Raw genomic sequence first — 24,143 nt, forward strand, 5'->3', positions numbered from 1 at the left:
CACCCATTTGACAAGAGCCCGCTGAAGAAAATACTACTACAGCAGTCATTTGGGGTGGTAAACCACAGATATCCCAAGCTCCCAGCGATGATTCAGGATGAAAGCCCACTTTGAAACCCTGGAATTGCCCCTGGGAGGGCGACGCGGCGCGGCGACGGCCTGCGAGGAGCCGGGGAGGAGAACCCGCGCTCCCGAAGCGGGAGGGAGCCGGCGCGGCGCAGCATCGCCCTTCTCCAGCCCCGGGCTCGGGGGCTGCGGCGCCAGCCAGACCCTTATTTCCTACAGCCATGCAATTTTGTGTAATAACGAAAAAAAAACCAGAGGTTGCTGGGATTTCTAAGTTTTCACATTTTCTTCCCACTTTGCTGCCCGAATTTAAAGAGTAAAGGCAACGAATAAGCACACCGACACTGAAGGTTATGAATTATTATTCTTTTAATTTCACATGGTTTAAAATACGATATGAAATAAGGCTACAGTATATAAAAAACTCTCCAGCAAAATGATGTGCCAGCATCAGCAATTAAAACAAAACCAATCCCCTCCTTCTTTAAGAATTCAATGTAGGAGGGACTTTTTTTTTGTATCCTTTAAAAAAAACCAAACCAAAACAAAACACAACACACGGACACACACACACACCGCTACATCTCTAAGCTACCTCAGCTCAGTTTTTTTAAAAAGCACCTGCTTTTTCTTTTTTTTAATCTCGCTTTTAAAATTTTTTTCCACTTTTAAAAAATATAAATTATATGAAAATACAAGTTGGAAAATAGTCGAACAGCACAATATAACAATCTCTTTTTTCTTCTTCTTCTATGTTTATCAGCTTAAAAAAAAATCCCATGTGTAAAAACAAAACAAAACAAAACAAAGACTTTTTCTTTTTTTTTCTTTTTTTTTTTTTTTTTTTACTGAGGCAGTTAATTCCTGGAGATATTCCATTATAACATATACGTATACATAGATTTATCATTTATTTAAACCTCTTTGGAATGTAGACAACAGCTCACGGATGTTATATAGACCCTACCAGAGAGCAGAGCACGCCAAGGCATCCCAATGTTGCGACGTTAAGGATGAACAAGCAACCAAGCCCGAAAGCCTCGCAGAAAACCCCTCCAGAAAAGCAACAGGCAGAAGACGGAGACGTTTCCCGCAGCACCTGAATTTATCGGTGCTTACAGGGACCTTGTTTTTTTGGAGGTGGTGGTTTGGAAAGATGTGAGAAGGTTCAGTCTTACAATATCTTTTATTTCTTGCCCTGTTTGGCTGTTTCGCCACCTGAACGATCGCGTCTGGAGCGGGACGGCGGTAGTGTGGAAATAAAATGGATCTACACTTGCACGCACACGACTGTCGATGGGTTACGGCCATCCTACACACAGAGATGGAGAGAGACAGGCAGCAGAAAAAGTGCTTGCATTTTTCATCAGTTTGGGGTATTTTTTCCTTTTATTGAGGCCCCATATATCGACTGCCGAGGCCCTGGAAAGCTGTTTGCAGAGCTAAGCTCCCAAGGTAGGGCTCAGGCTTTGCTGGAGGGGACGAAGGGGACATGCCCCTGCATGGAGAACAGCAGATCACGAGCAGAACACAGAAAATATCCCAAAATTACCGAACGCACCTGAGACATTCCAAAACAAGACAAAATTACCCCATTTCCAAAAGCCACCTGTATCTGCCGAGGGTGAGGCTCAGCCCCACGCAGAGAAACCAGCACAGGAGCGAGTCCCATCCCCAGCAGATCTCCATCATCCCTCTCAAACCCATCCTTCTGGTCCAGCACGTGAGCGCAGCTTAACCAAATTTTCGTGGCCTTGAAGAATAGGAGGTCAGAGGGTTTGGGTTCCATCTGGTTCAGCACATCCCTTGCCAAAAGTTAACAGGCAATTAAAAAGCAGAAAGAAATAAAAAAAAAAGGAAACAAAAACAAATCTGCAAATTTCCAGTGTATAAACAGCGCACAGCCCTCTCTGGGATGGTCTCTAGAACGGGAATAAAAAGTAAAGGAAAATAGAAAATGATGAACCTGACGTCCCTAGGATTGTACTGCCCTTCTCCTGCTGCACTTGCACACAGGCTGCGAGCTGGGATGGCAAACGGCTGGGAGAAACGATGGAGAAGCTCCAGCCAGGGGCTACTTCCAAAAACCAGAGCTGCTTTCCACAACTCGCCCTTTCTAACCTTTAAACCATCTTCCCAAAATCACTGGGCATGCACAGGCTGGGCTCGGAAATCTGGGAAAAATACGCACGGCGGAGTGAACGAGGGATTTAGCCTGGGAGAAGGATGGGGCTGGTACCCGAACCTGCGGTTCCTTCTCTCGGAGGGGAATTTTATCCCTGTTTTCTGCTTGAAAAAGGCACTCTGTTTTCTTTTCCTCTCTCCAGCTCGGCCAAGCTGCTTTCTCCCCTCCGCCCTGTCTGCCCGAGGAGATGAGCTGAATTGTAACCTCCCAGCGGGCGGTGTCCCATTCCTCCTTTGGTGCATGCTCCTTCCACCTTCTTTCCATCCCCTTTTCCTTCCTTTCCGTCCATCCCATCCTTTTCTTTCCGTATGCTCAGTGGGATGATGCGCAGCCCCAGCCCCATGAGCTAACAGCATAACCCCTTACCTAAACCACCATCTGCTTCCATCCCCCTTGGCTGGAGCTCCCTCTTGGCCTGCTCGTTTCCCCTCCACCATCATCTTCTTTTAAGCACGCAGCAGTTTTGGGGCTGACTCACCCCAAAATGACCAACTGGGGATACAGAGGTGCTGGGTGTCCCCAGCTCCGGAGGAAGCAGAGGAGAGCCCAGCACCTCTGAGCATCACCTTGCCCCGGGGTCGAGCTCCCCATCCGACTCTGCCCTTGCGCAGGGGGGTTACGTGCCCGAATATTTCAGCTCTTTGCACGCAGAGTCCCATCCTGCCAACCCGATACATCGGCCTGGATCAGGCAGGCATCGCCCGGCGAGCATCTCTAGAAAGTCTCTCCCCAGCTCACCCCCCACTACCATCTCACAGCGCCTCCGTAATGAACGCAACTACCTAAAACACACAGATGGACAAACAACACAAAAAGAAGGTACTTTTGGTTCAAAAGCATAATACTGTCTTTAAAAAGAAAACGCCCAGTGGTTCTCAGGGGCGAAGGACCCCATTTCGGCAGTCGGATCCGCACGAATCCGGCTTCGGGGTGCTATCTGGCTACAGAAACGCTCGCCGCCTGATCCTCTAACTCACGCGGAGCCCACCCCGAAGGCGGTCGTCAGCCTCCATCTGCTCAGAGCATCCCGGGAAGTGCTCAGCGCAGCAGGATTTACCCCTCTGAACGCAAACCACGCCGCAAAAGGTTTGGAGGGCAGACGGGGCAGCTCCCCCCGGGACTGATCCTGCACCCGTCTCGGGCGGGCACATGAGACCTCTCGTTTACCCCGCCAACACCGCTCATATGCTTCATGTTAATCACACCCTGACGGGGTTTGCAGGATCAGGCTTACAAAGAGCAGTAAAGAACCCATTTGCAAGGACAATTTCCTTTCTGCGTGTGCCCAGGCTGGTTAAGACATACAGCTATAAAGATAGAGCTGGTCGAAACAGGAAGGAAAAGACATTTCCCTTTGGTTTTTCAACTTTTTCCTGATTTTTTTCCCCCCAATCAACTTATGTATTTTCCATTTACCACATTCAGAACATGGGAATCTCTCCCCTTTCCCCTCAAAAAAAAAAGAAAAAAAACAAACCCAAATTTTCTGAAAGCACCGAAGTGTTCCTTGAGCAAAAAAGTGATATGGAAAAAGCAAAAAGACATTTTCCCCGTAAATCTTAATAGGTTTCATGCACAAAACACAGCCACACCAAAAAAAAAGCGGAAATTTCAACCAGCTTTATCAGCAAACGGTGGAGCAAAGCGTGTGGGACTGGAAGCAAGAGCGGCACACCCAGCCAGCATCACTAGGAGCCAGTTTGGAATTACATTTTCCTTCACATACGATCCGGAGATGCCGAGTCGTAGCGCTACACTTCTCCAGTGGGGTCTACATAAACTAATTTGTTTGTTGTTTTTTTTTTTTTTCTTTTTCCTCACTGTGATAAAACTCTCTGCTGGCATAACAGAAACAAACACACACAATATTGCAATACTGAGACCATCTTAGAGCTTAAGACTATTTAAAAAAAATACTGGCACAAAATTTAATAAAATAAAACTTTAACAATTTAAAAAAAAAAAAAAGTCTTGATCCCTCCTAGCAAAAATTCTGTCTTTTGTAGAAAAGACGACAACCGACAGAAAGGCGATGTAACAAGAACGACAAACAGTTCTTGGTTTTTTCCTATATTGCCCCTCCCCGAAGCAGGAATATTCACCCACTTTGGTTTTCCCTCCCCGCCCTCCAAAAAAAGATTAAAATCCTCAAATCCTCGGGAACACTGTCATTTCCTGAACTGTCAGTTTGTGTGCGAATAACACAAAAACCGAAGGGATCCACTTGATAATATTTTTTCTAAACAGCAAGGGATGGGGAGGGGTTTGGTTTTTTTAAGTGAGCTACATTTTTTCTGGCTTTCTTAAAACTCAGAATTTCACCCCAAAAAAGCCTGTCTTGGAGCTTTCAGGAAAAAAAAAATAGCCCATCCTTCTCCGAACCAAACTTGTTAGGTTTCGGCCAAAAGTTTGCCTCTTCCGCCACCCTCTCTCCCAACATCCTCAAAGCATCAAATCTGAGTTGCTCTTTAAAAAAAAAAAAATAACGAACAACAAAAATAACCACAAAAAATAAAAAAGGACCAACAGAAAAAGTCCCATCAACTCTCCAAAATGACACGGGGTGATCCTCCGCCCCGGCCGGCCGTCTTCACTCATCGGCATCCGGCTTGACGTCCAGCATGGCGTGGAGCTCCTCGGGCGTGTAGCCCAGCAGGCTCTGCAGGTCGCAGACGAAACGGTAGACGTAGCGTTTCCCGGCCGTCTTGTGGATGATGTTCTTGTCGTAGTAGTAGCGCAAGCCGCGGCTCAGCTTCTCGTAGTTCATCTTGGGTTTGTTTTTCCTCTTGCCCCATCGCCTGGCCACCTGGGAGAGGGGTGGGAAGAGTCAAAGGGGGGAATGCATGTCGCAGGGAAGGGAAGGAAAAGTCTTTCTGGCTTGGTTGGGCAGCCATCGGCAAGCAGCAGTGCTGGACACGAGGGAAGGGACTTTCCTCATCTTTAAGATGGGCACAGATGGGTCACAAGCATTAAAGTTTGGGAAAACCAACCTCCAGGCAATGGCAGAACATTGCAGAGGACTCTATGAGGAAGGGAAGGGAATGAATGTCCCATCTGTTCCCCAAAATCATTGGGAAGCCCCCCCCCCCCCACCTGTACACATCCTATTTGAAGAGCTTTGGCGCTCTCTCGGGTGTTTCACGTACTTCACACCACCTTTGGGCGCAAACTACTGCTTCCTAGGTATTACTGCAGCCCAATTTTTAACAAGTTTTCATCTGGGCTCTAACTCATTGTTTTTCCCTACACACACCCAAGACCAGAACAACGTGACCGCCCAAATCTCAGCCCTGAAGGGAGAAGGGGACGGTTTTCCACACCAATATTTCAGCGGCATTTGGGCTGTGCACTTAATTCCAGGGCACTCTACCTCATCTGGGTCGGAAAGTTTGAATTCCCAGCCATCGCCTGTCCAGCTGATGAAGGACTGACAGGACTTGTCAGTCAGCAGTTCCAGCAGGAATTGCCACAGTTGGATGGGTCCACTGCCTAGAAGGACAAAGGAAACATGAGACATTAACGCCAGGAAAAGCACGGCCCCTTCTATCCCAGGGAGGCGGGGAGGGGAATCACATGCAAATGGTGCTCACTGAAAAAAATAAAACCTTCTACTATCAAAAAAACCCCATCAACGGCCACAGGGCAAGATCTGGGCTGAGGTGACAGCTTGAGAGTTAAATCCTGCAGGTAAAAGAGCTTCCTATTTGCAGTAAGAGCTGAATATTCATGCACTGGAATGCTTCACTTCGAGTTACATAAATAGGATTATTTTTCTGGCATCCAAACTGCGAGGAGTCATTGCCTTGGCACAAGAGCACCACCATTTCCTCTGTGCCAAAAAGCTCCTGGCCATCGCATGAACTCCGGCAGACTCCCGCTTCCCGACCTTGACTCTTTGCTCTGTCGCTGTTTAGCGAGATAAGGGGGAACCCAGGTATGAAAATTATTTGGCCTCTTTCCAGAGCGTGTTGCTGCAGGAATGGGCTACGCCGGCTCGCAGAGCTCAGCGGGCTGCTGGCGCACGGGGAAGGCAGGGGCTGGCTGGCTCAACAGACAGATCTCACCAGCTCAGGACCGGTGGATCTCCCCATCACGGTCTTGGCACGGTCTTAGCAAAGCCACAAGCAAACCTCCCTGCGGCTGCTGGTTCCCTTAATCCAGCCGGAGAGGCACGAGGCGGCACGCAGTATCCCATGCCAAGTACATTCAGCCTCTCCTTACAACGCTGTGGTCTCCATCTTTCCCCTGGGTGCTAATTTTGGCCACCAGCAATTTGCCTCGGGGTCCTGAGCCCGGCACATCTAACCTGGAGCACCCGGTGCACCCCACTGAGAGCCTGTGGCTTCGCAGACTGGTTTTGGCTGGATTAATGGTGTACGTGGAAGGATTTCGAAATGCTTATCTCTTCTTTGTGGTTGTGTCCCAATCAAAGGTAGAGGAGAAGCCCTCGAGCCAAAATCTCTTTGATGAGCAACTTCCAAATGCAGCCGCACCCAAAATATTGCACTTAGCTCTGGGCAACATGTTTTGGGAGAGATTTTGCCATGTTTTAAACGCAGCTTAGAATATATCACTAATAATAAGAATGACAATAATAATAATAAACAGAGCCAGGGGTTAGAGGAAATGATTTATCACAAAAAGAATTGCATAGGCTGGATTAGGACGGCAGGCTGGGGTAAACCCGCCTGCTGACAGCAATGAGCACAAGCTTCAAGCAGGGAAAAAAGAGTTATGTACTTAGAAAAAGGGACTGAGAACAGCCGATTTCCAGGAATGACAACGAAGGCTGTCAGAGCTGTGGCTGCGGGATAACCCGCGGAGGGAAGAGAGGGCTGCTCCCCCTTTTCCACAAGGTTTAAAATGACTCAAAAGCAGACAAGCTGCTGGGGAGGAGGAAATGAGAGCGCTGGCTCCGGGACAGGGGAATCGCTGTCCAGCCCTCCCCAAATTGTTTCCCTCCTGTTATCCCTAAGGAACTGCTCCAGGGTTTTGCAGGCATCAGGTCCTCCGCCAAGCCCTGGGGGTTATCGCCCAGCCGTGGGCAGGACAAAGCAGGGAGCTCAAAGCATCTCTCTGCTTGCAAATGGGAAGATGACACTCAGCGGGGAAAGGCTCCAGCCCCGTTGTTCTCGGCAGGAGCTTGCCAAGACATTGACTCTGCGACCGCGCTCTCCGGTAGGGATGGAGTTGGATTATCCGCGCCAGAACAACGGAGGAAATTCAGATGACGCCTTCGCCTCTTATCCAAAAGGGAAGAGCCAAAACCCTGGCCTGAAATGCCACCGCATCTCAAAGCTTAGACCTATTTATAGCAGCGAGCTTTAAATACAGAGAAAACATTGGGCAAAAAGGTTATTTCAGCCGCCTGAGGTCCTCCATGGGGAATCGCAGGTGAATTCACATGAGGCCGGTCCCTCTTGGCCCTTCTGACTCTACACCAATTCCCTACACGCATACCGAGAGCATTCAACACCCAAATCAGGCTAACAGAGAAACAGACCTAGGAGACAAGACCAAAGCAAGACCAGGTTCATCACCTCGCATTGATTTCTCTCCTGCCCAACCAAAGAACTAGGATTTTTTTTTTATTCCTTCCCCAAAATAAGATGGATGGAAACCCACCACCTAGGCACCAGGTTCTTGGGTAAGCAACTGCCCTCAAAATACCCCTGGGCCACCCTGGCTCTGCGGGAGCCTTTCAAGGTTCAAGCATCATTAACCCCGAGCCAAGCGGCCAGCGCAGTTCACGCTTGGTGCTCATGGCTCGGCTGCCAGCTGGCATGGAGAGGCGTCGGGAAACCCAGCAATTTCTCACCCTCTCTCCAGCAAGGGAGGTAGGGCTCCTGCCGCTGTGCCGGGTGCCGCTCTGCCGGGTATTTTGGGATTTTGAAGGAAGCAGTGTCATCCTTGGAACAGGGATTCCCAAGGTCTATTCCAAGCTGCCTGCGGGACACGCGTAAAACCCCAAATTCCTCTGTGTTGGACAAGCAATTATGTCAAGAATGTGTTTACTGCAGGGCTCGCAGGCATGTCTCAGCTCCTATAAACACACGCCCTGCCAGAGGGGAAGACAGCAGAGGCCCTGCAGATGTGCCGCTGCTGGGGCACGGCTCCGAAATGTCAGCGAGGCGGGCGATGTATGAGGTGGCAGGAACCAAACCCCGGCACATGCCCGAGCCTGCGTGCCCGAAAACAGCTCTGGGGATACCGCAAGGTAGGAAGGTGAAATGATCAGAGAAGGCGTGCTGGAGATCCATGCATCATCTGGTGGGCCAGTACAGCTGTAATTAGTGCTGAGAGGGCTATCTTCAGAAATGAGCTTCTTTTGACTGCTCTCCAGGCCAGCAAGGAGCAGGGAGTTATTTTTCCCAGTGCCTAAAAGGATTTCAAGGTGACTCTTGGCTTGTGCAGAGATGCCATCCCCCCGACGTCGTGTCCCCAAAGCTGTCAGGGCAAGCTGCCAGGCTTGTCTCCGCACCCTTCACCCCTGCTGGAGCTGGGAGCAGCGCCCATTTTCCATCCCTTCTGCTTCAACCCTTCCACTCGTCCCCAGCCAGGGCTGGAAATCCCCACTGCGACGCCTGGTCCACATCACTTCATGGTACAAGCACGCACAGCCGCACCGACTGTCCCAAGGCCGGCGTAGCTCTGCGGGCGTACCCCACCACGCAACCTGTTGCCTTGGTTATCTCCAAAAACAACCACCACTGGAGTGTTCTTGCAGCCTTTTTTTGGATGCAGCCCCAAGCACGGGGTGGAGGGACACAAGCCATCTTTTACGGCACTGGTCCTGCCGCACACATCCAGGGGCTTCCCAGAGCAAGCCCAGCCCTGGCTGGGGAATGGCGGCAGCCCCTGCTCCACAAAAGACAAGGCGAGGACTCGGAGGGCGGTGGGATGTCCTCCAGCCCCGCCGCGACCTCCAGCACCCACGGAGGCTGCTAAGAATAGTGCCCGCCGGAGGGGCTCGCCCACCGACAGGGCCACAATGGGGGCCCTGTCTGGCCTCGGTGGCACTGAACGGGGTCCTTCAGTGGGGAGTGTCACACCGTAGGAATTCTCCCGCGTCAGGGGGAAAATATGCCTCTTAAGCCGGATGACAGCCGGCTGCTACAGCGGGAAGCGCTGGCTGAGCGGTGCCTCTTTGGCACCAGTCCTCTGACGGCACCTATGGGCGTCCCCAGAGCAAAGGGTCTGGTGCCACGCCATCGCCGTGCCATCCTCCCTTGGTCGGGACTGGAGTTTCCCTACCACCTTCCCACCCAGTGGCTCTGGAGGGGTTTGAAACCAAAATACGCACGACGACCACTTTCACTGGCGCGGTGATGGTGGTACCACCCGGCTGCGGCAGACAGGCATCTGCGCCGTAACCGGGAAGGCACGGCCCGAAACACATCATCCCCACTCTCTCTCGAGACGGTTTCACACCCCCACCCATCTCAACGGCCTCTGTTGTGTTCTCCTTCTTTCAAACAACAAGAAAAGAAGAAAAAAAAAACCCTAGTGAAAAAAAAAACGGCGCACCTAAGCTTTTCGCTCTGTGGTTTGTGGTTCCAACCCAACAAAACAATTGGGCATAGCAACATCTCCAAAACAGCCTTTGCCTTGCTCGTGTGCCCGCCTTCCCCGAGTCCCCTTCGATGACACTGTGGTGCTGGAGGTCCCCAATCCCCCCCTGCTGCATTGGGGTCGGGGACGACAAAGCTCACCCCCATCGCTCCCTTGTTAGACCAAGCCCAACCGCCTCGCCCCCAGCTCTCGCCCAGGTCACGCCACTGCAAAGTGCCAGTTTTGCATGGGTGGGAGGGCAGCGGCGGAGCTCAGATGGAAGCATCTCCAAAGAGCAGGCGTGAAGAAAGCAAGGAAGGACCCAGAAAGCACGTTTTGGGAGCCACGTGCTTTTGGCCACGCTTACAGGCAGGAGAGTGGCCAGGTGGGCCACTCTAGGCCAGTTTGGCTTTCCTGATGCATCTCCTCTGTTTCGAGGAAGAACGTACTGGGAGGACCGGTCTCACTCCCGAGACATCCAGCAAAGCACAAGGGGTTTCGTGAGCTTCACATCTCCCCCTGAAGGTGGTCCTGCAGGCCAAGAGCTGCCGTGCAACGCTCCAGCTCGTTGTTCGAAGGAGGGACTAAGCCACAGTTGCTGCTTTGCCATCACCTCTGGGCTGCTGAGAAACCGCTGCTGGCGGCTGCAGGGGCTCTGGTGAGAGCTGCGCTGTCGTCACGGTTGGGCAGCGTTGCGTGGGGCTGATTTCACTGTCATTTGCACATGTCTGGCAGGTGGAGCAGGAGCCACTGAACCAGCCCCGAGCCCCACCCTTGAGCTCCCCACCTTGCAGAGGCCAAAAGGGCTGCTGAGCCCATGCAGGCTCTGCACCGGAGGCAAAAAGCGGGCAGGAGCTGCTGGCTGGTCACACTTGAAGTCACCCTGCAAGGGCAGGTAAAGGGTATAACCCAGAACGAGCGAGCTAACAACAACCCCTGCATTGCAGAGGGGCCAGAGGTGCTGTTGTGCTGCTTCTGATTGCTGGGGCAGCAGACTGCACCTCCAAATTCCCCTAAACCATGATAGAAGTGGCTACAGAGGCCCATACAGGCACATGTCTCCAGAAGTGCAGGCAAGCAGGCAGGAAGGATGCTGATGCTTCTAGGAAAGCTACTGCACAGACTCTGGATGTCAAGGACAGCTGGATCACCAGCCTGTGGTGGGAGAGGGGCCGGGAAGGCAGCTTCTGGCAGATTTTCGGATGCCGATGACCACAGCACATCCAGCGAGCTCGCTGGTGGAAGCCTCAGGCCAGCAGCACAGGCAACAAGAAGAAGAGGGGAAGCAACACACAAGCTCTCTTGAAAGAGACCCACTTTCTTTGGCACCGACTTGACTTTCTTGCAAAACAGCAGCTGCGTGCTTTCACTTCTGTGTCACAGATAAGCATCGCTCAGAAACGCAGGCTTGTCAAAGGCTTCAGGCTCTGCACCACAGATGATTTGGACAGGGCAGATGGGTTTAGCAGGCAAATTTGGGCCCTATCAACATGGTACTGCGAATGCTGATAGCGAGAATCAGGGCTGGATCTGGCCCAGGCAAAACAGTTTGGTAGGCAGAAGCACTCCTGGGCGCTCAGGCAAGATAGCATCTGCAGAGGTGGCTATTCCCTGCACTACTTTCTGTCTTCTTTAAGGGCAGCATAATAATGAAGATAGCATCAATCTGTCGCTAAGAGAGACACTCGGGTCATGTGTGATATTATCTGGGAAGGGGGCATTAACTCTTTAGGTGCTGAGATTGTCTATGAAGGCATCAGCAACTTCCTAACCGGGTCCATAAGAAAGGACAGGAGCACAAACACAAAACCAGCCTTGCAGATGAGGGATCGAGGTTTGATGTGCATTCACTTCACCTTTCTTGTCCCTCTTTCCTCCTTTTGCCTCTCAAACACGAGGGGAAACGCTCTGCTCTGTCTGTTCAGCTATGTGGAGCAGCAGCTCGGCACATCACAGGTCTGGTGGTGTGGCAATGCAGACAACACCGCGAGATGGAAAGCCCCGGCCTGCACAGACGATGCTGAGGTCCTACGTGCCACAAAGCAAACAAACACCACATCTTGGCTGTAAACCCACGCAGGTGCTTTGGGGTGCTCAAGAAAAGCTGAAAACAATTCAGCCCTGAGTGGCTATCGCCAACCTCAGGGGCAGAGGGAGGGTCTGAACCTCCGCTGGAGCTGCATTACCAGGAGGGCAGCAGCACAAGTAGGTCAGAGTAGTGGAAAAATAAATACAGGGCAGAAAGGCCAAAGACCAGTGCGGTCAGACCCACACCACCTGCCTTCTGCATGGGCTGCAGACCGCCCGCACTCATCCACGTGGCGTCAGGTCTCACGAAGGGTGTTGGTGGCCATGGTACCCGTCGGAGGCAGCGGTTTGCAGGATCCAGCTATGGCACAGCCCCAGGCAGGGCTGCAGGTGGCACGGAGGCAAAGCTGAGCTTGCTTTAGCCCAGCTGGGCTCAGGTATGGAGAGATCTGTGCCCGTGCACCAGCACACACCGAGGACGAACCACCCACCCACACCAAACACTGCACTGCTGCATAAACGAGGGAGCTTAAACCGAGCTCAGCTAAGCCAACGTGGGGTTTAGCACATCTGCCTACAGAGAAGGTGCACCCTGACACACCGCTTGCGTAAATTTAATAGATGCATTCTGTCTCCGTTTCCTAGGTCATGTCAAAAAAGAAAAAATTTGGCTTAATGTAAGACTCAGACTAGCCAAGCTTTGAGAGAACTGGCCCAAAAACCAGAGGTGTCCAGAGCCGGCCCTCCCTGCAGCTATGGAAACTAAGTTCACCAACTCCTGAGCAGTTACATTTCTCCTTCAAAAAAGATAAGAAAATTGCATCAACCTCTATCTGAGCAGCCATGGCAACTTGTTAAATTAGGTCAAGATGTGGGGGCAGATAACATAGCTTTGAAAAGCTGCTTGCGAGCTGGGTGAAGAACACATCAAACGCAAATGGAGCTTCCGCCAAAATGCACCTTCTCACCAAAGCATGCGCCTCCTAGGGCAGATACCATCAGAGATCTGTCACAGCTGCGATAAAGCACTGTGCCACCTCCCTGGGCAAAACAGGGCCTTGGTAACAAAACCTGAACAATATTGTCAACTTCTTAAAGTCAACCCAGAGAGCCCTGGAGATGAAGGATGCCATCTCCCAGGCTTCACCGTTCCAGCCCTAAAAGGTGCACACCATGGCGTGTCTGTTGGGTGCTCCACTGGCTGGTGATGGGTGTTGGACACGTGCTCGAGGTCTCATCCCAGCCGCTTTGGGACCCTGGGCTGGTAATCCCCTGCTCTGCTCGTTTGGAGGCTCCACCTCCTCACCAGAACTGCAAACGGAGTCCAGACTTGAAGTTCCTCTGCTCTAGCTGCTAGACAGCACTTCCTCCCCCAAGTAAAGTAAAAGTAATGTAAAGCAAAGCAAAAAAAGAAGGACCGAGGAGTTCTGCCTTGCTCAGCTGGCCCAAGAAAGAGGTCCAGCACTTCTCAGTGGCCAGCCTGGATTTCCCCCCCCCCCCCCCCGAAATACACTAATACAAAACAGTTTTGAGAGTGCCCAGTTCTCCTACAGTTTGTAATGCAACATGTTCTCACTCGCTCTCGCTGTGACCTGCTTTCAGAGCAACCTGGCTTCGCTTTGCACCCACACTGGGCTCCCTTTGCACAGAAAACGTAAGGTGCTGACAGGCCAGTAGGCTTTAAAAAGGGACAGAGGACATCTCTGGAGTCGCACGCCTGCAAACTTCATCTGTCCAAAGATTGTTCCCAATGGTAAATGCAGGCTGTGGCGGTTTGAGGACTGAATTATTGCTTAGCAGCCTTCGAAGCAAGCAAGCAGTGCTCCAGCCCAAGGATTTCCAAGTGCCTGCTGATTCTGGAAACCTCTGATTTTCCTCTCCCCATTTAAAGTTTCTCAAGTGAAGCAATGCAAAAAAAAAAAAACAAAAAAACAGGCGCTCCCACTTATTGATCACACCGAAATGCCTGGGCCAAGGGATTATCTTCCCGGCTCAAAACGGGGTTTGAAATGAAGCAAGGGAAAATGTTACACAGCGCAAAGCGTTTGGAAGTGTGCTCTGGCATTGCATTAACCGAAGTCTCCCCTTCCTGGCGGCACGAGTCCAAGGACACTCTTTGGGGTGCTAATACTCCTTGGCAAAACACAGGGTCCAGCCACTGACTTCGGCTCCTCACTTGCTGCGGGAGCTGGGAACGCCGTCTCTCTGTGGGGGCGGCTCTTTTCCATGAGCTACAGCAAATGTGGGGGGAAACATCCAGCTTGGAAAATGAAGCTCCTAGTTTTGCCAGTGCCTCCGTGCCTCAGTTTCCCCAGCTGTTAAAATGCAACCAACGTTCCTGACCAGGCACTGGGTACCCAAAACACTTCCACGGGCCATAGTGAAAGGCGTTATCAGGAGAAAATAGGAATAAAAATTGCAAGTTGTGCTCACTGGTCTCTTTTCTTAGGAACATCAACTTCCGTGGCATGGCGGAGGATGGTGTCCCGGGGCACGGCCCCTCCTACCACTCATGCCTCTCCCCACCACATCCCCCAGTCGAAAACCATTCAGGAATAGCAGAACACACTTTTATTTTGCATAAACTTGGTCGAAACAGGCTCATTCAGCAGGCAGGGCTGAGCTTTCTTCTTAACTAAAGCTATAGCAACAAACCACTTCCTTTTTTACACATAGCTCCTAAAATTATCTCTCCACCTCTCCTCCCCTTTGCATCTCTTCCCCCCCTTACAAAAAACTAGATATCAGCCCTAAGATGAGCCGTGCGTGGGAGGAGATTTCAGGGACAGTCGCACCTCAGGATCTGCTCTGAACCTTTCGATGATCTTTATCTGCACAAACTATTTCCACCGCTTGGCTCCTCCCGGCCACAGCTGCTACGAGCTGGGGCAGGAGAGATCAGTATATAGGAGGGAAAGGGGAACTGGCAGGAGGCTACCCTGTGAATTTTACTTATAGTACTGGGAAAAGACATGGCACAGGCAAACTGGAAAGAATTATCTCAATTTTAGCTGGAAGCCCTGTCCCACCAGGTTTCTCTCCATGGAGATGCCAGATTGCTGGAGAGCTGTCACATAAAAAGCCGGAGTTTCCGTGGCCTATCACCTTCTCATCTCTCCCAGTGCAGGGAATGGAAAATGTCTGGGTCTGCTTTGGCACGATCACATCCCTGACTTGCACCAAAGTAAAGAGCAAAACCAAGTGCTTCCTCCGTGCCAAAAGGGGAGAGGATCGTTTCACGTCACACACAGCAATGCCAGAAATGCAGCCGCTCCTGCCCGAGGTGGGAAACCACAAGCAAGTGGCCAGCACAATGCATAGAAGCGTTGGAGGGGGAAATGAGGGCTCTCTACTACCTTGTGTTCTCAGCAATACAATCCAGACACCAATTCCTACCAGATCCAAGCAGAAGGCATCCAGGCATAAATGAGAACACAAGGCATCAAATGCCCTGCGCTCAGCCAGGTCCTACACCCTCCATGAGGTCTGGAGTGCCCACACTTGAAGGACGTGCAGCCTCGGGGGGCTGCGTGCTCTCAGGTGTGCCCGCAGGCATGTGGCTGCCCCCAGGGGCACCCCAAAACCCCTCACTCACAGACCACTGAGGACATTGGGCAACCCAGAGACCCTGGAGGCTCTGCCCTCCGACGATGGAGAGGCTCTACCCAAGATGTTCAGCAGAGAGCCGGATTCCTGAGGAGTGTGACCCTACCTGTGTAGCCAGCAAGGGCAGCAGCAGGAATGACAGGCTTGTCCTTGTTCATATCGGCCCGATCTCGAACATAGTCCTTGAAGGTGCCCTTGGGCTTGTGGTTGGGCAGGGCGGCGGGGTAGTCCTCCGAGTCAAAGCTGTCATAGGAAGGGACGCGCTGCAGGCTCTGGAAGGAGGACTGGCTGCTCCAGGACTGCGTCAGCCGGTCGCAGCTGTCGTAGCTCTCTATGCTCTCGAAGGAGTCCTGGCCGCCCAGTTTACCTGGTGAGAAGGAAGGGCACGTGAGATGTGCCTGGCCAGCATGGGGATGCTCTAGCTTGCCGCGGCCAGGAGAAGGATGCTTCGCCCACCAGCTGTGCAGGCAGAAGGCAACCAGGCAAATGATGCTGTCACACTACGCCTCATCTCCAAACAAACTCAAAAGCACGGCCTGAAACTGGGATACTTTTGTTATATATGTAATTCACAGCAGGGCTATCTGAGACGTTCAGGCAGTAGAGCAAGGCAGAGAGTCAGGGGAAAAAGCCAAAGTCCTGACTCTCTACCGAAGACTAATGCCTGGGGCTAACTGGAAATTGTCCTCTGTTTCAAAAAGCAATGGTAGAAAAATAATCCACTTTAGACAGATATTCAAGGCTCAGTTCAGGTGCCTAAACATGGACACTCCGGGACCTCTTGCTCTTGCAGCTGAAAGATATGGGTCTCCAATAAGTCCCATATTCTATCTGCCAGCCCTATGTAAACACTGATCAGGCATATTCAAGGGCACTGGACACCCAGCTTCTTTACTTTTGATGTTTCCTGCAAAACTATACAGCAGCCTTTTATTGCCATATGTTACAACCAGCTTCCACCCCCAAATCCCCAAACAGCAGCAGATTTGATGGAGGAGGAGAGCAAAAGGCTGAGGGCTCAAACAGCTATTTTTCCAGTTCTGGTAAGGTGAGCACAGCTGGGTTGTATCAAGGCTACTCTCTGGGGTATTTTTAGTAAAGACCAGAACACGAGAGGCCAGATCCTCAGCAGTGCTATGCTGCTTTACACCCACTAGAGACAGCGTAAGTATACCCTCTGTACTTAAAACAGAGAGCTAAAAAAGGATCCAAAGAACAAACTGAAATTGCTCTCTCTGATCTCCTGTACGCTGCCGATTGCTCAACATCTTTACTGACAAACTAAGAGCGTAACAGGATCATTCAAGTTCACTAATTTCCCAAACTGGGCTAAAAACAGCTGCTGGGATTGTGCAAGAGCTCCTGGAGAAATTTCCATTGGCAGAGCTACCCACAGCTTGGGCCCAGAGAGTAAATCCCAGGGGAACAGGAACATGGAAGGACGCTGGCATGCTCCCCCAAATATTTGTTGTGTTGTAGTTTGAAGAGCACTTGCTGCGAAAAGACTCAACTACCGCAGGCTCTGCCCTGATTGCTGGCCCAGAATCATCTGAAGTTTCGATCCTTTGGCCCGATTTTGCTGGTAATATCCATGCTTCCAACTCGTTTTCTTTTTTTCTTTTAGTTTTTGAAAATTTAACACTTCAATCACTTCCTGAATCCTGCAAGGGGAAAATTAACACCACTCTGTACATGTGCATTAATTGGCATAACCACTTCCCTGAGAAGTCCTGCGGCACAAGCTCATTTAGAAAAGGAATTAAAAATCTGCCAGATGAACAGCCACAGTGTCGGAGATGAGACTTGGGTCATTTCATTGAAAATTCACCTAAATTTAACCTAAACATGAGCCTTTGGAAAAATCATGCCTTGCACCTACTCAGGAGAAACTTGTTAAGAGTTTGGCAGCTACATTTTCCAGCTACATCCTCACTGATAAGGCAGAGTGAAACAACTCCCATGGGACCACAAAATTAACTCTTAAAGCCCACAGAAGGAAAGACAGAAGGCAACTGTCTGGAAAACCTTCCCCCTGAATTTCCCACTGCTGAAGCGCTTGACTTCGCGACAGACTAACCTTTTAATACAGTGGAAGGTAAAGACGTATGTAAATAAAAATAAGTTGGACTCTGCTTTATATCAAGGCTTCTTTATGCCACTCTGGGAGGATTAATGCCACCCAAAACCCTTCTACGTGGCTGAAACGTAGTGTTAGTGTAAGCACGGCTGTAGCCTGTTGCATTTCTTCAATTGCAATCAGTATGTTAAAGTGTTTGCTAACAGCAGTGGCCCTTGGTCCCCAATGCTGAGTTAGGGACCCTTTCTTCCCTCCCCTGGAGCCTTTTTAGGCTTGCCAGTGAGAACGGGCTCAAGGTACAATTGCAAAAGCATGCCTGAATCATTGCATTTCAATGAGAATTATTAAGAAATCACCTACGTTAAAGAAAAGGGCAAGAAAAGCGAAAGACACTGATGAAAGACAGCCATAACAACAACCCCAGAAAGAGGAGTTTACCTAAAATTATAACACTGCTGCCCTTTTGGCTCACCGTATCGTCCAAGTCACCTCTCACATATTAACACTCAGCCAGCAGCAGAAGTAGAGGTAATAATACAAATAATAACTTTCCTGTCATTAGCTCTCCCAGCTTGCAAAAAGAATGAGAAACTTACAATTGAGCTCCACTGAGCAAGGCATATGCGACGCAGACCTGCAAAAGGGCTCCGGCTTGCACAGGGAACCAGCCCATCTTCAGCTCTCGTAGCTGGATGAATGGGTTTAAATGTTCAACATCAAACCTGGCTCACAGCAACACGTTACTCTAATGAATTTTAGGCCTGGGGACACCTGGATTCTATTCAGGGCACGATGGCAGGCAGGTCAGATCTCTTCCCTGTGCCTCAGGTTCCCTACCTGGAATCAGGAGATAATGATACCCCTTTGTAAGTGACTTTGAGCTCTATGGATTAAACTTTTGCTTTGAATATATACTGTGAGCCAGATCCTCAGCCTTGCATTAAGCGATGTAATTACAAAGTAGTCGGGCATCTGGGCCCCATGTGCTCAGAATTTAATAATATTAATTGAAAAGGCATTTGGACTCAGATCCTCAAAAGTGTTTAGGTGTTTAAATCCCATCATCTCAAACAGGAATCATGTACCTATAACTCTTTGGAGGCGTAGGGTTGTAGCACAAGGATTCGGGGGGTCCTTCAGCTCTGTCGCTGACTCAACCTGTGACACCTGCATCTCCTAACAAAGCACAGGGCTTGGGCTCATCAGAACAGATTATCAGTTCCAGCAAACAACCATCAAAAACAATGGAGATAATGGATAAAGACTTTGGATCATGAAGTGTAAAACCTTTCAGAGCCTTGGACAGCAATTCCTGATGAGAACTTGTGAAGGATTTGTGGGGTTTTGCCTGGTCTCCTAGGAAAAGGAGATTTATACAGCCACACAGCAGTCTGTCCTCCCTAATAACCTTAAAGCCTATTTCAACTTCACTCAAGTTTGACATCAAAGTACAGAGCCAGAAATGCTACATTTCTGCAGATGTTGTAAAAACAGGCAGCAGAGCAGAGCAAAGAAAGACCTTCTTCATGTTTTCCCCAGACAGAAAGGCAGGGAGGTCTCAAAGCCATCAGGGAATTCATCTGAGAGTTCAACCTCATAAGATATATGGCTTTGTTACTGACATTGCACAGTACCCCGAAGGCCTTGGTCCCCCCCAAAGTACATCTCCTACAGAGGGGAAGGCAGGGCTTATGCTGTTGGTATACGTAGAAGTGGCAAAAACCCAAGCAAACCCTGGGAGATGCCCAACTTTACCTCGACTGGCACGTCCCATGCACATGTTATCTGGCGTTACTACTTCTTGCTTGATTGTGAAGTAGTCTGTCTGCAGGGAGTCTGTCTGGACTGGGTCACGCAGGATGACCGAGGGATAGTCGTTCTCGTACTTGAGGGACAGGAGCTCTTCCGAGCTGATGGGATGGAGGGTCTGGTAGGACTCTGTGATGAAGCTGGGCTCAGAGAACTCAGAGGGAGGCACGCACTGTGCATGCTCGATGCCATAACCTGCCGGCAGAACGGGAGCGTCAGAAAGCAACCCAAACACAAGCAGCTCAAAGAAACCAGAGCATTGCTCACTCCCCGTCCAGTCTCCCACGTCACAGTGAGATTTGAGGTCTGCAGTGCAAGAGCAGACTGTCTTTGGATATAAAATACCTGGAACAACTGGGCACTAATTTTGAGTAAAGATTCTAAAAGCTACAGAGATTGTGTCTTATCATTGCAGCAATTAAAACAAATAAGACATCCTCAACTGTCATCAATGTGCATTACGCTGAACTCCTCTCAAGCAAGCTGCTAGTGGGAAAAAGCTGGAAATTCATGAAGAGTGTAGTCTCAGCAAAGGAGATACAAGGCAAAGAAGCTTCCTTGCTGATTGTAATAGATGAGTCACTTCCACAGTCACCTCTCCTTGCTGGCCAGAGCCTGGAATCCCAGTTCAGGTGAGTTGGGTTTTTTTGCTCATTTGTGAAATACATCACAGATTTCAAATGCCCTTAAAGAACATCTCCAAACCAATGGCAATGGCAAGTGCGGGAGTCTAGATCGATGACTCATCTCTTTCCTTGCTAGGCTCCTACCTAGCAATTCAGAATTAAGCCTTCCCCTTTTTTAACACATTTTTTAAAAATTCCTAACATTCTGGGGTGTTGATGTCGTTTTTCAGGTCTACCGAGCTGCAGCTTCAAACAAATAGTGCTTGCAAAGTCAGATTATGGCATCTCAAGGCAGTCCTCCAAAATAAAGATGGCTTCTAAAGAAACCCAAACCACTAGAAAAGACAAAATTACACGCTTTGCATGCTCTGCCGTGACAGAGCAACAACTGCACGGTGCAGTACTCATGTGATGCAGACAAACCTCTAATAGGTGGCACTTTCATGCCTGGAAGCACCAGAATGATACTGATAATTGAGACTTACTAATTAAGTAGTCTGAAGTATAGCGGGATTCTGGATATGTTGTATTCACTCCATTTGCTGGGTATGGCTTTACCTCTTCTGCAAAGAGAGAAGGAAGGAAATGTCACATGTCCATCGGCATATCGTGCTTCGCAAGACTTGCTGTAATACGGAGAGGTCTGAACTTCCTAAAATGCTCTTCTCTGGGTTAAACTGGGACGTTCAAAGGAACAGAAATGAGTTAGGAGCTGAAACCCCACCATAATGAGTGCTTGATGCACTTGCGTTCCTTTGGGAATTCTTGCAGCAGACATGCTCAAATTTAAACAAAACAAAACAAAACAAAACAGGAACAACTTTCTCAATCAGAGGCTCCAGGTGGTTCTGAAATACTAATTGCATAATTTCCTTGCTTGCCTTAATTTTTGTCGTCTTTCATTCTCTTGAGGATTGCTTATCGCACTTACATGTATGAGCTCATGAAAAAACCCCACCATAGAAGGACAGTTGTTTTCCTCAAAAAGCCCCTATTTTTAGAGCAGCAGTAGGTGTGTGCAAGTGAGTGGGTAACGCATACCAAAACCAGCTCCTGCAACCCCAAATTAATGCTAATTCCCAGCCTACGCAGCACCTTTTACCTTACACCTGATGCAGGCAGAGGATCCCATGCTCAGAAAAGCGTTGCGGCATTGCCCATCACCCAACTCCCGATACAGATTCCATGGTGCAATATATGGGCAGCACGCAAAATTTTAGCCTTTCTGTAGGCATAATTCACTGAGAAAGAGCACGTATCACATCAAAGCATAGATTCTCTGCTTTCCATTGCTTTTTCCGAGCACTTTGGTACTCCTGGGCTTGGCGCTGAATTTGCTTTCCCATGTAAAAGCCACATTGCTCCTATCCTGACCAGTTTTTCCATTAACACCTTACTCATTCCAGCACGGCATGTGGGCAGAGATACCGGCATGGGAGATTTTATTTTCTTTGCAGAGGATAACCAAAATAAAAAACACACAGACAACTCCAGGTTATGTTTATTTCTGCTGAGGCTAAAGAGAAGCGAACCGAAGATAACGCACGTTCGCTTGCAAGGAGCCTAATTTTGGCCTTCTCTCCTGAGGATTGCAGGGTGGAAAATATTCTCTAACAAAAGGAGATTTTGTGCAAACAGAGAGACTTAATGAGAAACGCTCTTTTCCTCTCCCCACGGTGTCTGCCAAGGGGCAGGGTGGGTGACCACAGAGAGAGACAGCAACCTTCAGCTATGCTTACAGTCAAGTGGAGGGCACTGCTGACTGCTGGTAACTGAGGAAGCTATTTTAGGAAGAAATTTGGAAAAAATATGCCTGAAAATACCCAAATCCATGCAGGGAAAAGTCGCCCATCTGCTGCCGTTTTTAAACCCTGAGCAGCCTGTGGTACATGAGTCACTCTCAGAAAGGGCTCACAAGGGAGGCATGTTAGCTGAAGGGACAGCAAGGTCACAGCCTGTCCCAGCGTGACCCGACGCCAGCGGTCGCACCGCTACAGGTAAAGCCAAACATTTTGGGGTTAACCACCACTCCCAGCATCAACAGCCCCAAGTGATGATGGTGGGCGGCTGGGGAAGATGGAAGAGACAGGGGCTGGCAAATTGGACCCTGACTCCAAGGGTGAGCCTGGGGACAGCTTGATCTCTTCACGCTTCGCATCCCCAGCCGCAAAGCGGAGACAGCCATCTCCTCTTGCGTGGGGAGATACACGACAGGGAGAATTTTGCACGCCACGTTTGTGCAGCACCAGCTCATCAGAACCCAGATCTTGTCAGGGCTTTGGCGATGTACTACCAGTAAGACGAGTCCCATGACTTGCAGGGAACAGAAATTAGTCCTTGGGCTGGTTACTTCTTGGAAGCTCTTCTTAGTTACTCTCCAAATACTTCAGAGATATTGCCCTTCTGGGAAATGTCTTAAGAACGCACCATAGAAGCTAAAGCTCAGATTACTTATGCAAGAAGTGACAAAGTAAAACTGAACACAGAAGGGAGACGTCTTGGTTCCCAGGGCTACACCAGCAGTGTTGAGACAGAAATTCAGCTTTATTCTTTTTCATTCTTTCAGAAGAAAAGCTGCAACAGGCACAAAGATTTCCAGCTTCTTTGTAAAAGCTCCTCTCTGGCTCAGACCTTTGCATCCTCGTGACTGCAGCATCTGAACACCCGTGTCTGTGTCAATGCTATAAGGAAACACGATCCCTACCTTGCTGTGAAACTACAGCGCCAAGTTCATCTCCATGCCTTGGGGAATCTGCAGGAAGGAGCTGCAAACGCAGCTCTGATGCCTCAGTCAGTACCTGCAGCACACTGCACCCCTCTCCAGTGGGTTACAGCCCAAAGAAATGAAGAAGGGATGCAGGAAGGCAGAGCTGCATTACAAGTGATGGCTTATAGCAAGGAGAAATTGGACTGACCACAACATTTTGCTTTGTTTGGTTAAACTGCTCGCTGTTGATATAAGCCCTCAATAAAAATTATGCAAAACGAGAAGAGCAGAACAGATATAGAGTCAAAGAGCAGAAAAACAGCCTGTCATACACAGACCCTGGGAAGAGCTGTGTTTACCTTTTGCAAACCACAGGTAGCAGTAAAATTAGTAATCAGCAATTAACATCCATTTGTCAAGGGTTTCCTGGAAGGCATAACTTTGCTCCCCCTCCCCTTCCTGCCACCAGTACAGGCCCGCTGACAAGCACGCAGGGTTGGTATGACAGCGCAAGGGATATTCCAGGAAAGCAAATAGCTCTGCACAAAAAGGAGCTGGAGAAGAAGCCCAGATTTGCTGCTGCTCCTGCTTGTGGCTCAGTTGAAGGTGTTAAGCTCTTCACCTGCTCTTCCGAAACGATCCCAGATTAAGTGTTGCTTGGGCATCCAAATGCTATGAAAATCGACACCCAAAAATAAATGTGTGTGTCCCCAGTCAATCAATATTAATGCCCTTAAATGCTGTCACGCAGGGACTGGCAGAGATGGCTTCTCCTGGGGCGGGGGGGGACAACAGCCACTCCACAAAATGCTGTTACACCTTTTGGGATGTGAAACAAAGCAAAGCAGCTTCCATTTGCAACTGGGAAATTAGGGTGGGATTTTGGTGGTATTGTTGTACTCAGTTCCACCGGAGGAAGTAGTAAAATTCACAACGGGAGCTGAACGAGCTGAGGAAGAATGCCTTGGAAAATCCCACCATCGTTTCCAGGCAGGCAGAGCGTCCCTGCCCACTGGGGATTCCTGCCAAGCGGCCAGTGCAAACACCCTTCCTCTTTCAAGCAGTGCCAGGACTTGCACTGCCCACTACCCATTGGGATGCCCGTTTGAAATTCTACTGGAAAGCTGGGCTTTGAAAGCTGCTTTTATTGGGATTAAAGCCTAAGGTGAACACCTCATTATTGCACAGCCAGACTGTGAGCCAAGGTCTTTGGAAAGGCCCAAAATCAGGCTAGCCAGGACGGTGTGAGCCATTCACCCTGGAGACTCCAGGACTCACCTTTCTGCAAGATCTCCAGATGTTCCCAAAGGATATCTCCCACAAAGTCAGGCGCTAGCTCCAGGAAGCACTCCTTGCCCAGGGCGCAGAGGGCAGCTCCATTCATGCAAAACTTCTGGAAATCCACTCCCTTCAGGCTAAACTCGTTCACCGCCCACATCACCCAGTCCCGCACGTGCGTCTCTGTCCACTGCTGGGGATCTGCAACAA

The 24,143-nt window shown here is 49.8% G+C and overlaps 1 protein-coding gene across 3 annotated transcripts in view; it reads right to left on the bottom strand.

The window, feature by feature from the left end:
- Nucleotides 1–417: 417 nt before the first annotated feature.
- Nucleotides 418–24,143, bottom strand: part of ETS1 (ETS proto-oncogene 1, transcription factor) — a 77,641-nt gene continuing 53,915 nt past the window's right edge. For all 3 annotated transcript variants that reach the window (XM_087763451.1, XM_087763450.1, XM_087763452.1), the window contains 6 exons: nucleotides 23,934–24,134; nucleotides 20,434–20,511; nucleotides 19,269–19,517; nucleotides 15,543–15,803; nucleotides 5,622–5,740; nucleotides 418–5,057 (listed from right to left, as the gene is read on the bottom strand). In XM_087763451.1, the coding sequence (XP_087619577.1) occupies nucleotides 4,842–5,057; nucleotides 5,622–5,740; nucleotides 15,543–15,803; nucleotides 19,269–19,517; nucleotides 20,434–20,511; nucleotides 23,934–24,134 (1,124 nt within the window). In that variant the 3' untranslated portion in view covers nucleotides 418–4,841. The remainder of the gene's footprint in view (nucleotides 5,058–5,621; nucleotides 5,741–15,542; nucleotides 15,804–19,268; nucleotides 19,518–20,433; nucleotides 20,512–23,933; nucleotides 24,135–24,143) is intronic.

Source organism: Nipponia nippon, unplaced genomic scaffold (assembly GCF_047370975.1).
Source record: "Nipponia nippon isolate SJK-2023a ecotype South Korea unplaced genomic scaffold, ASM4737097v1 scaffold_28, whole genome shotgun sequence".
In the NCBI taxonomy this organism is placed as follows: Eukaryota; Metazoa; Chordata; class Aves; order Pelecaniformes; family Threskiornithidae; genus Nipponia; species Nipponia nippon.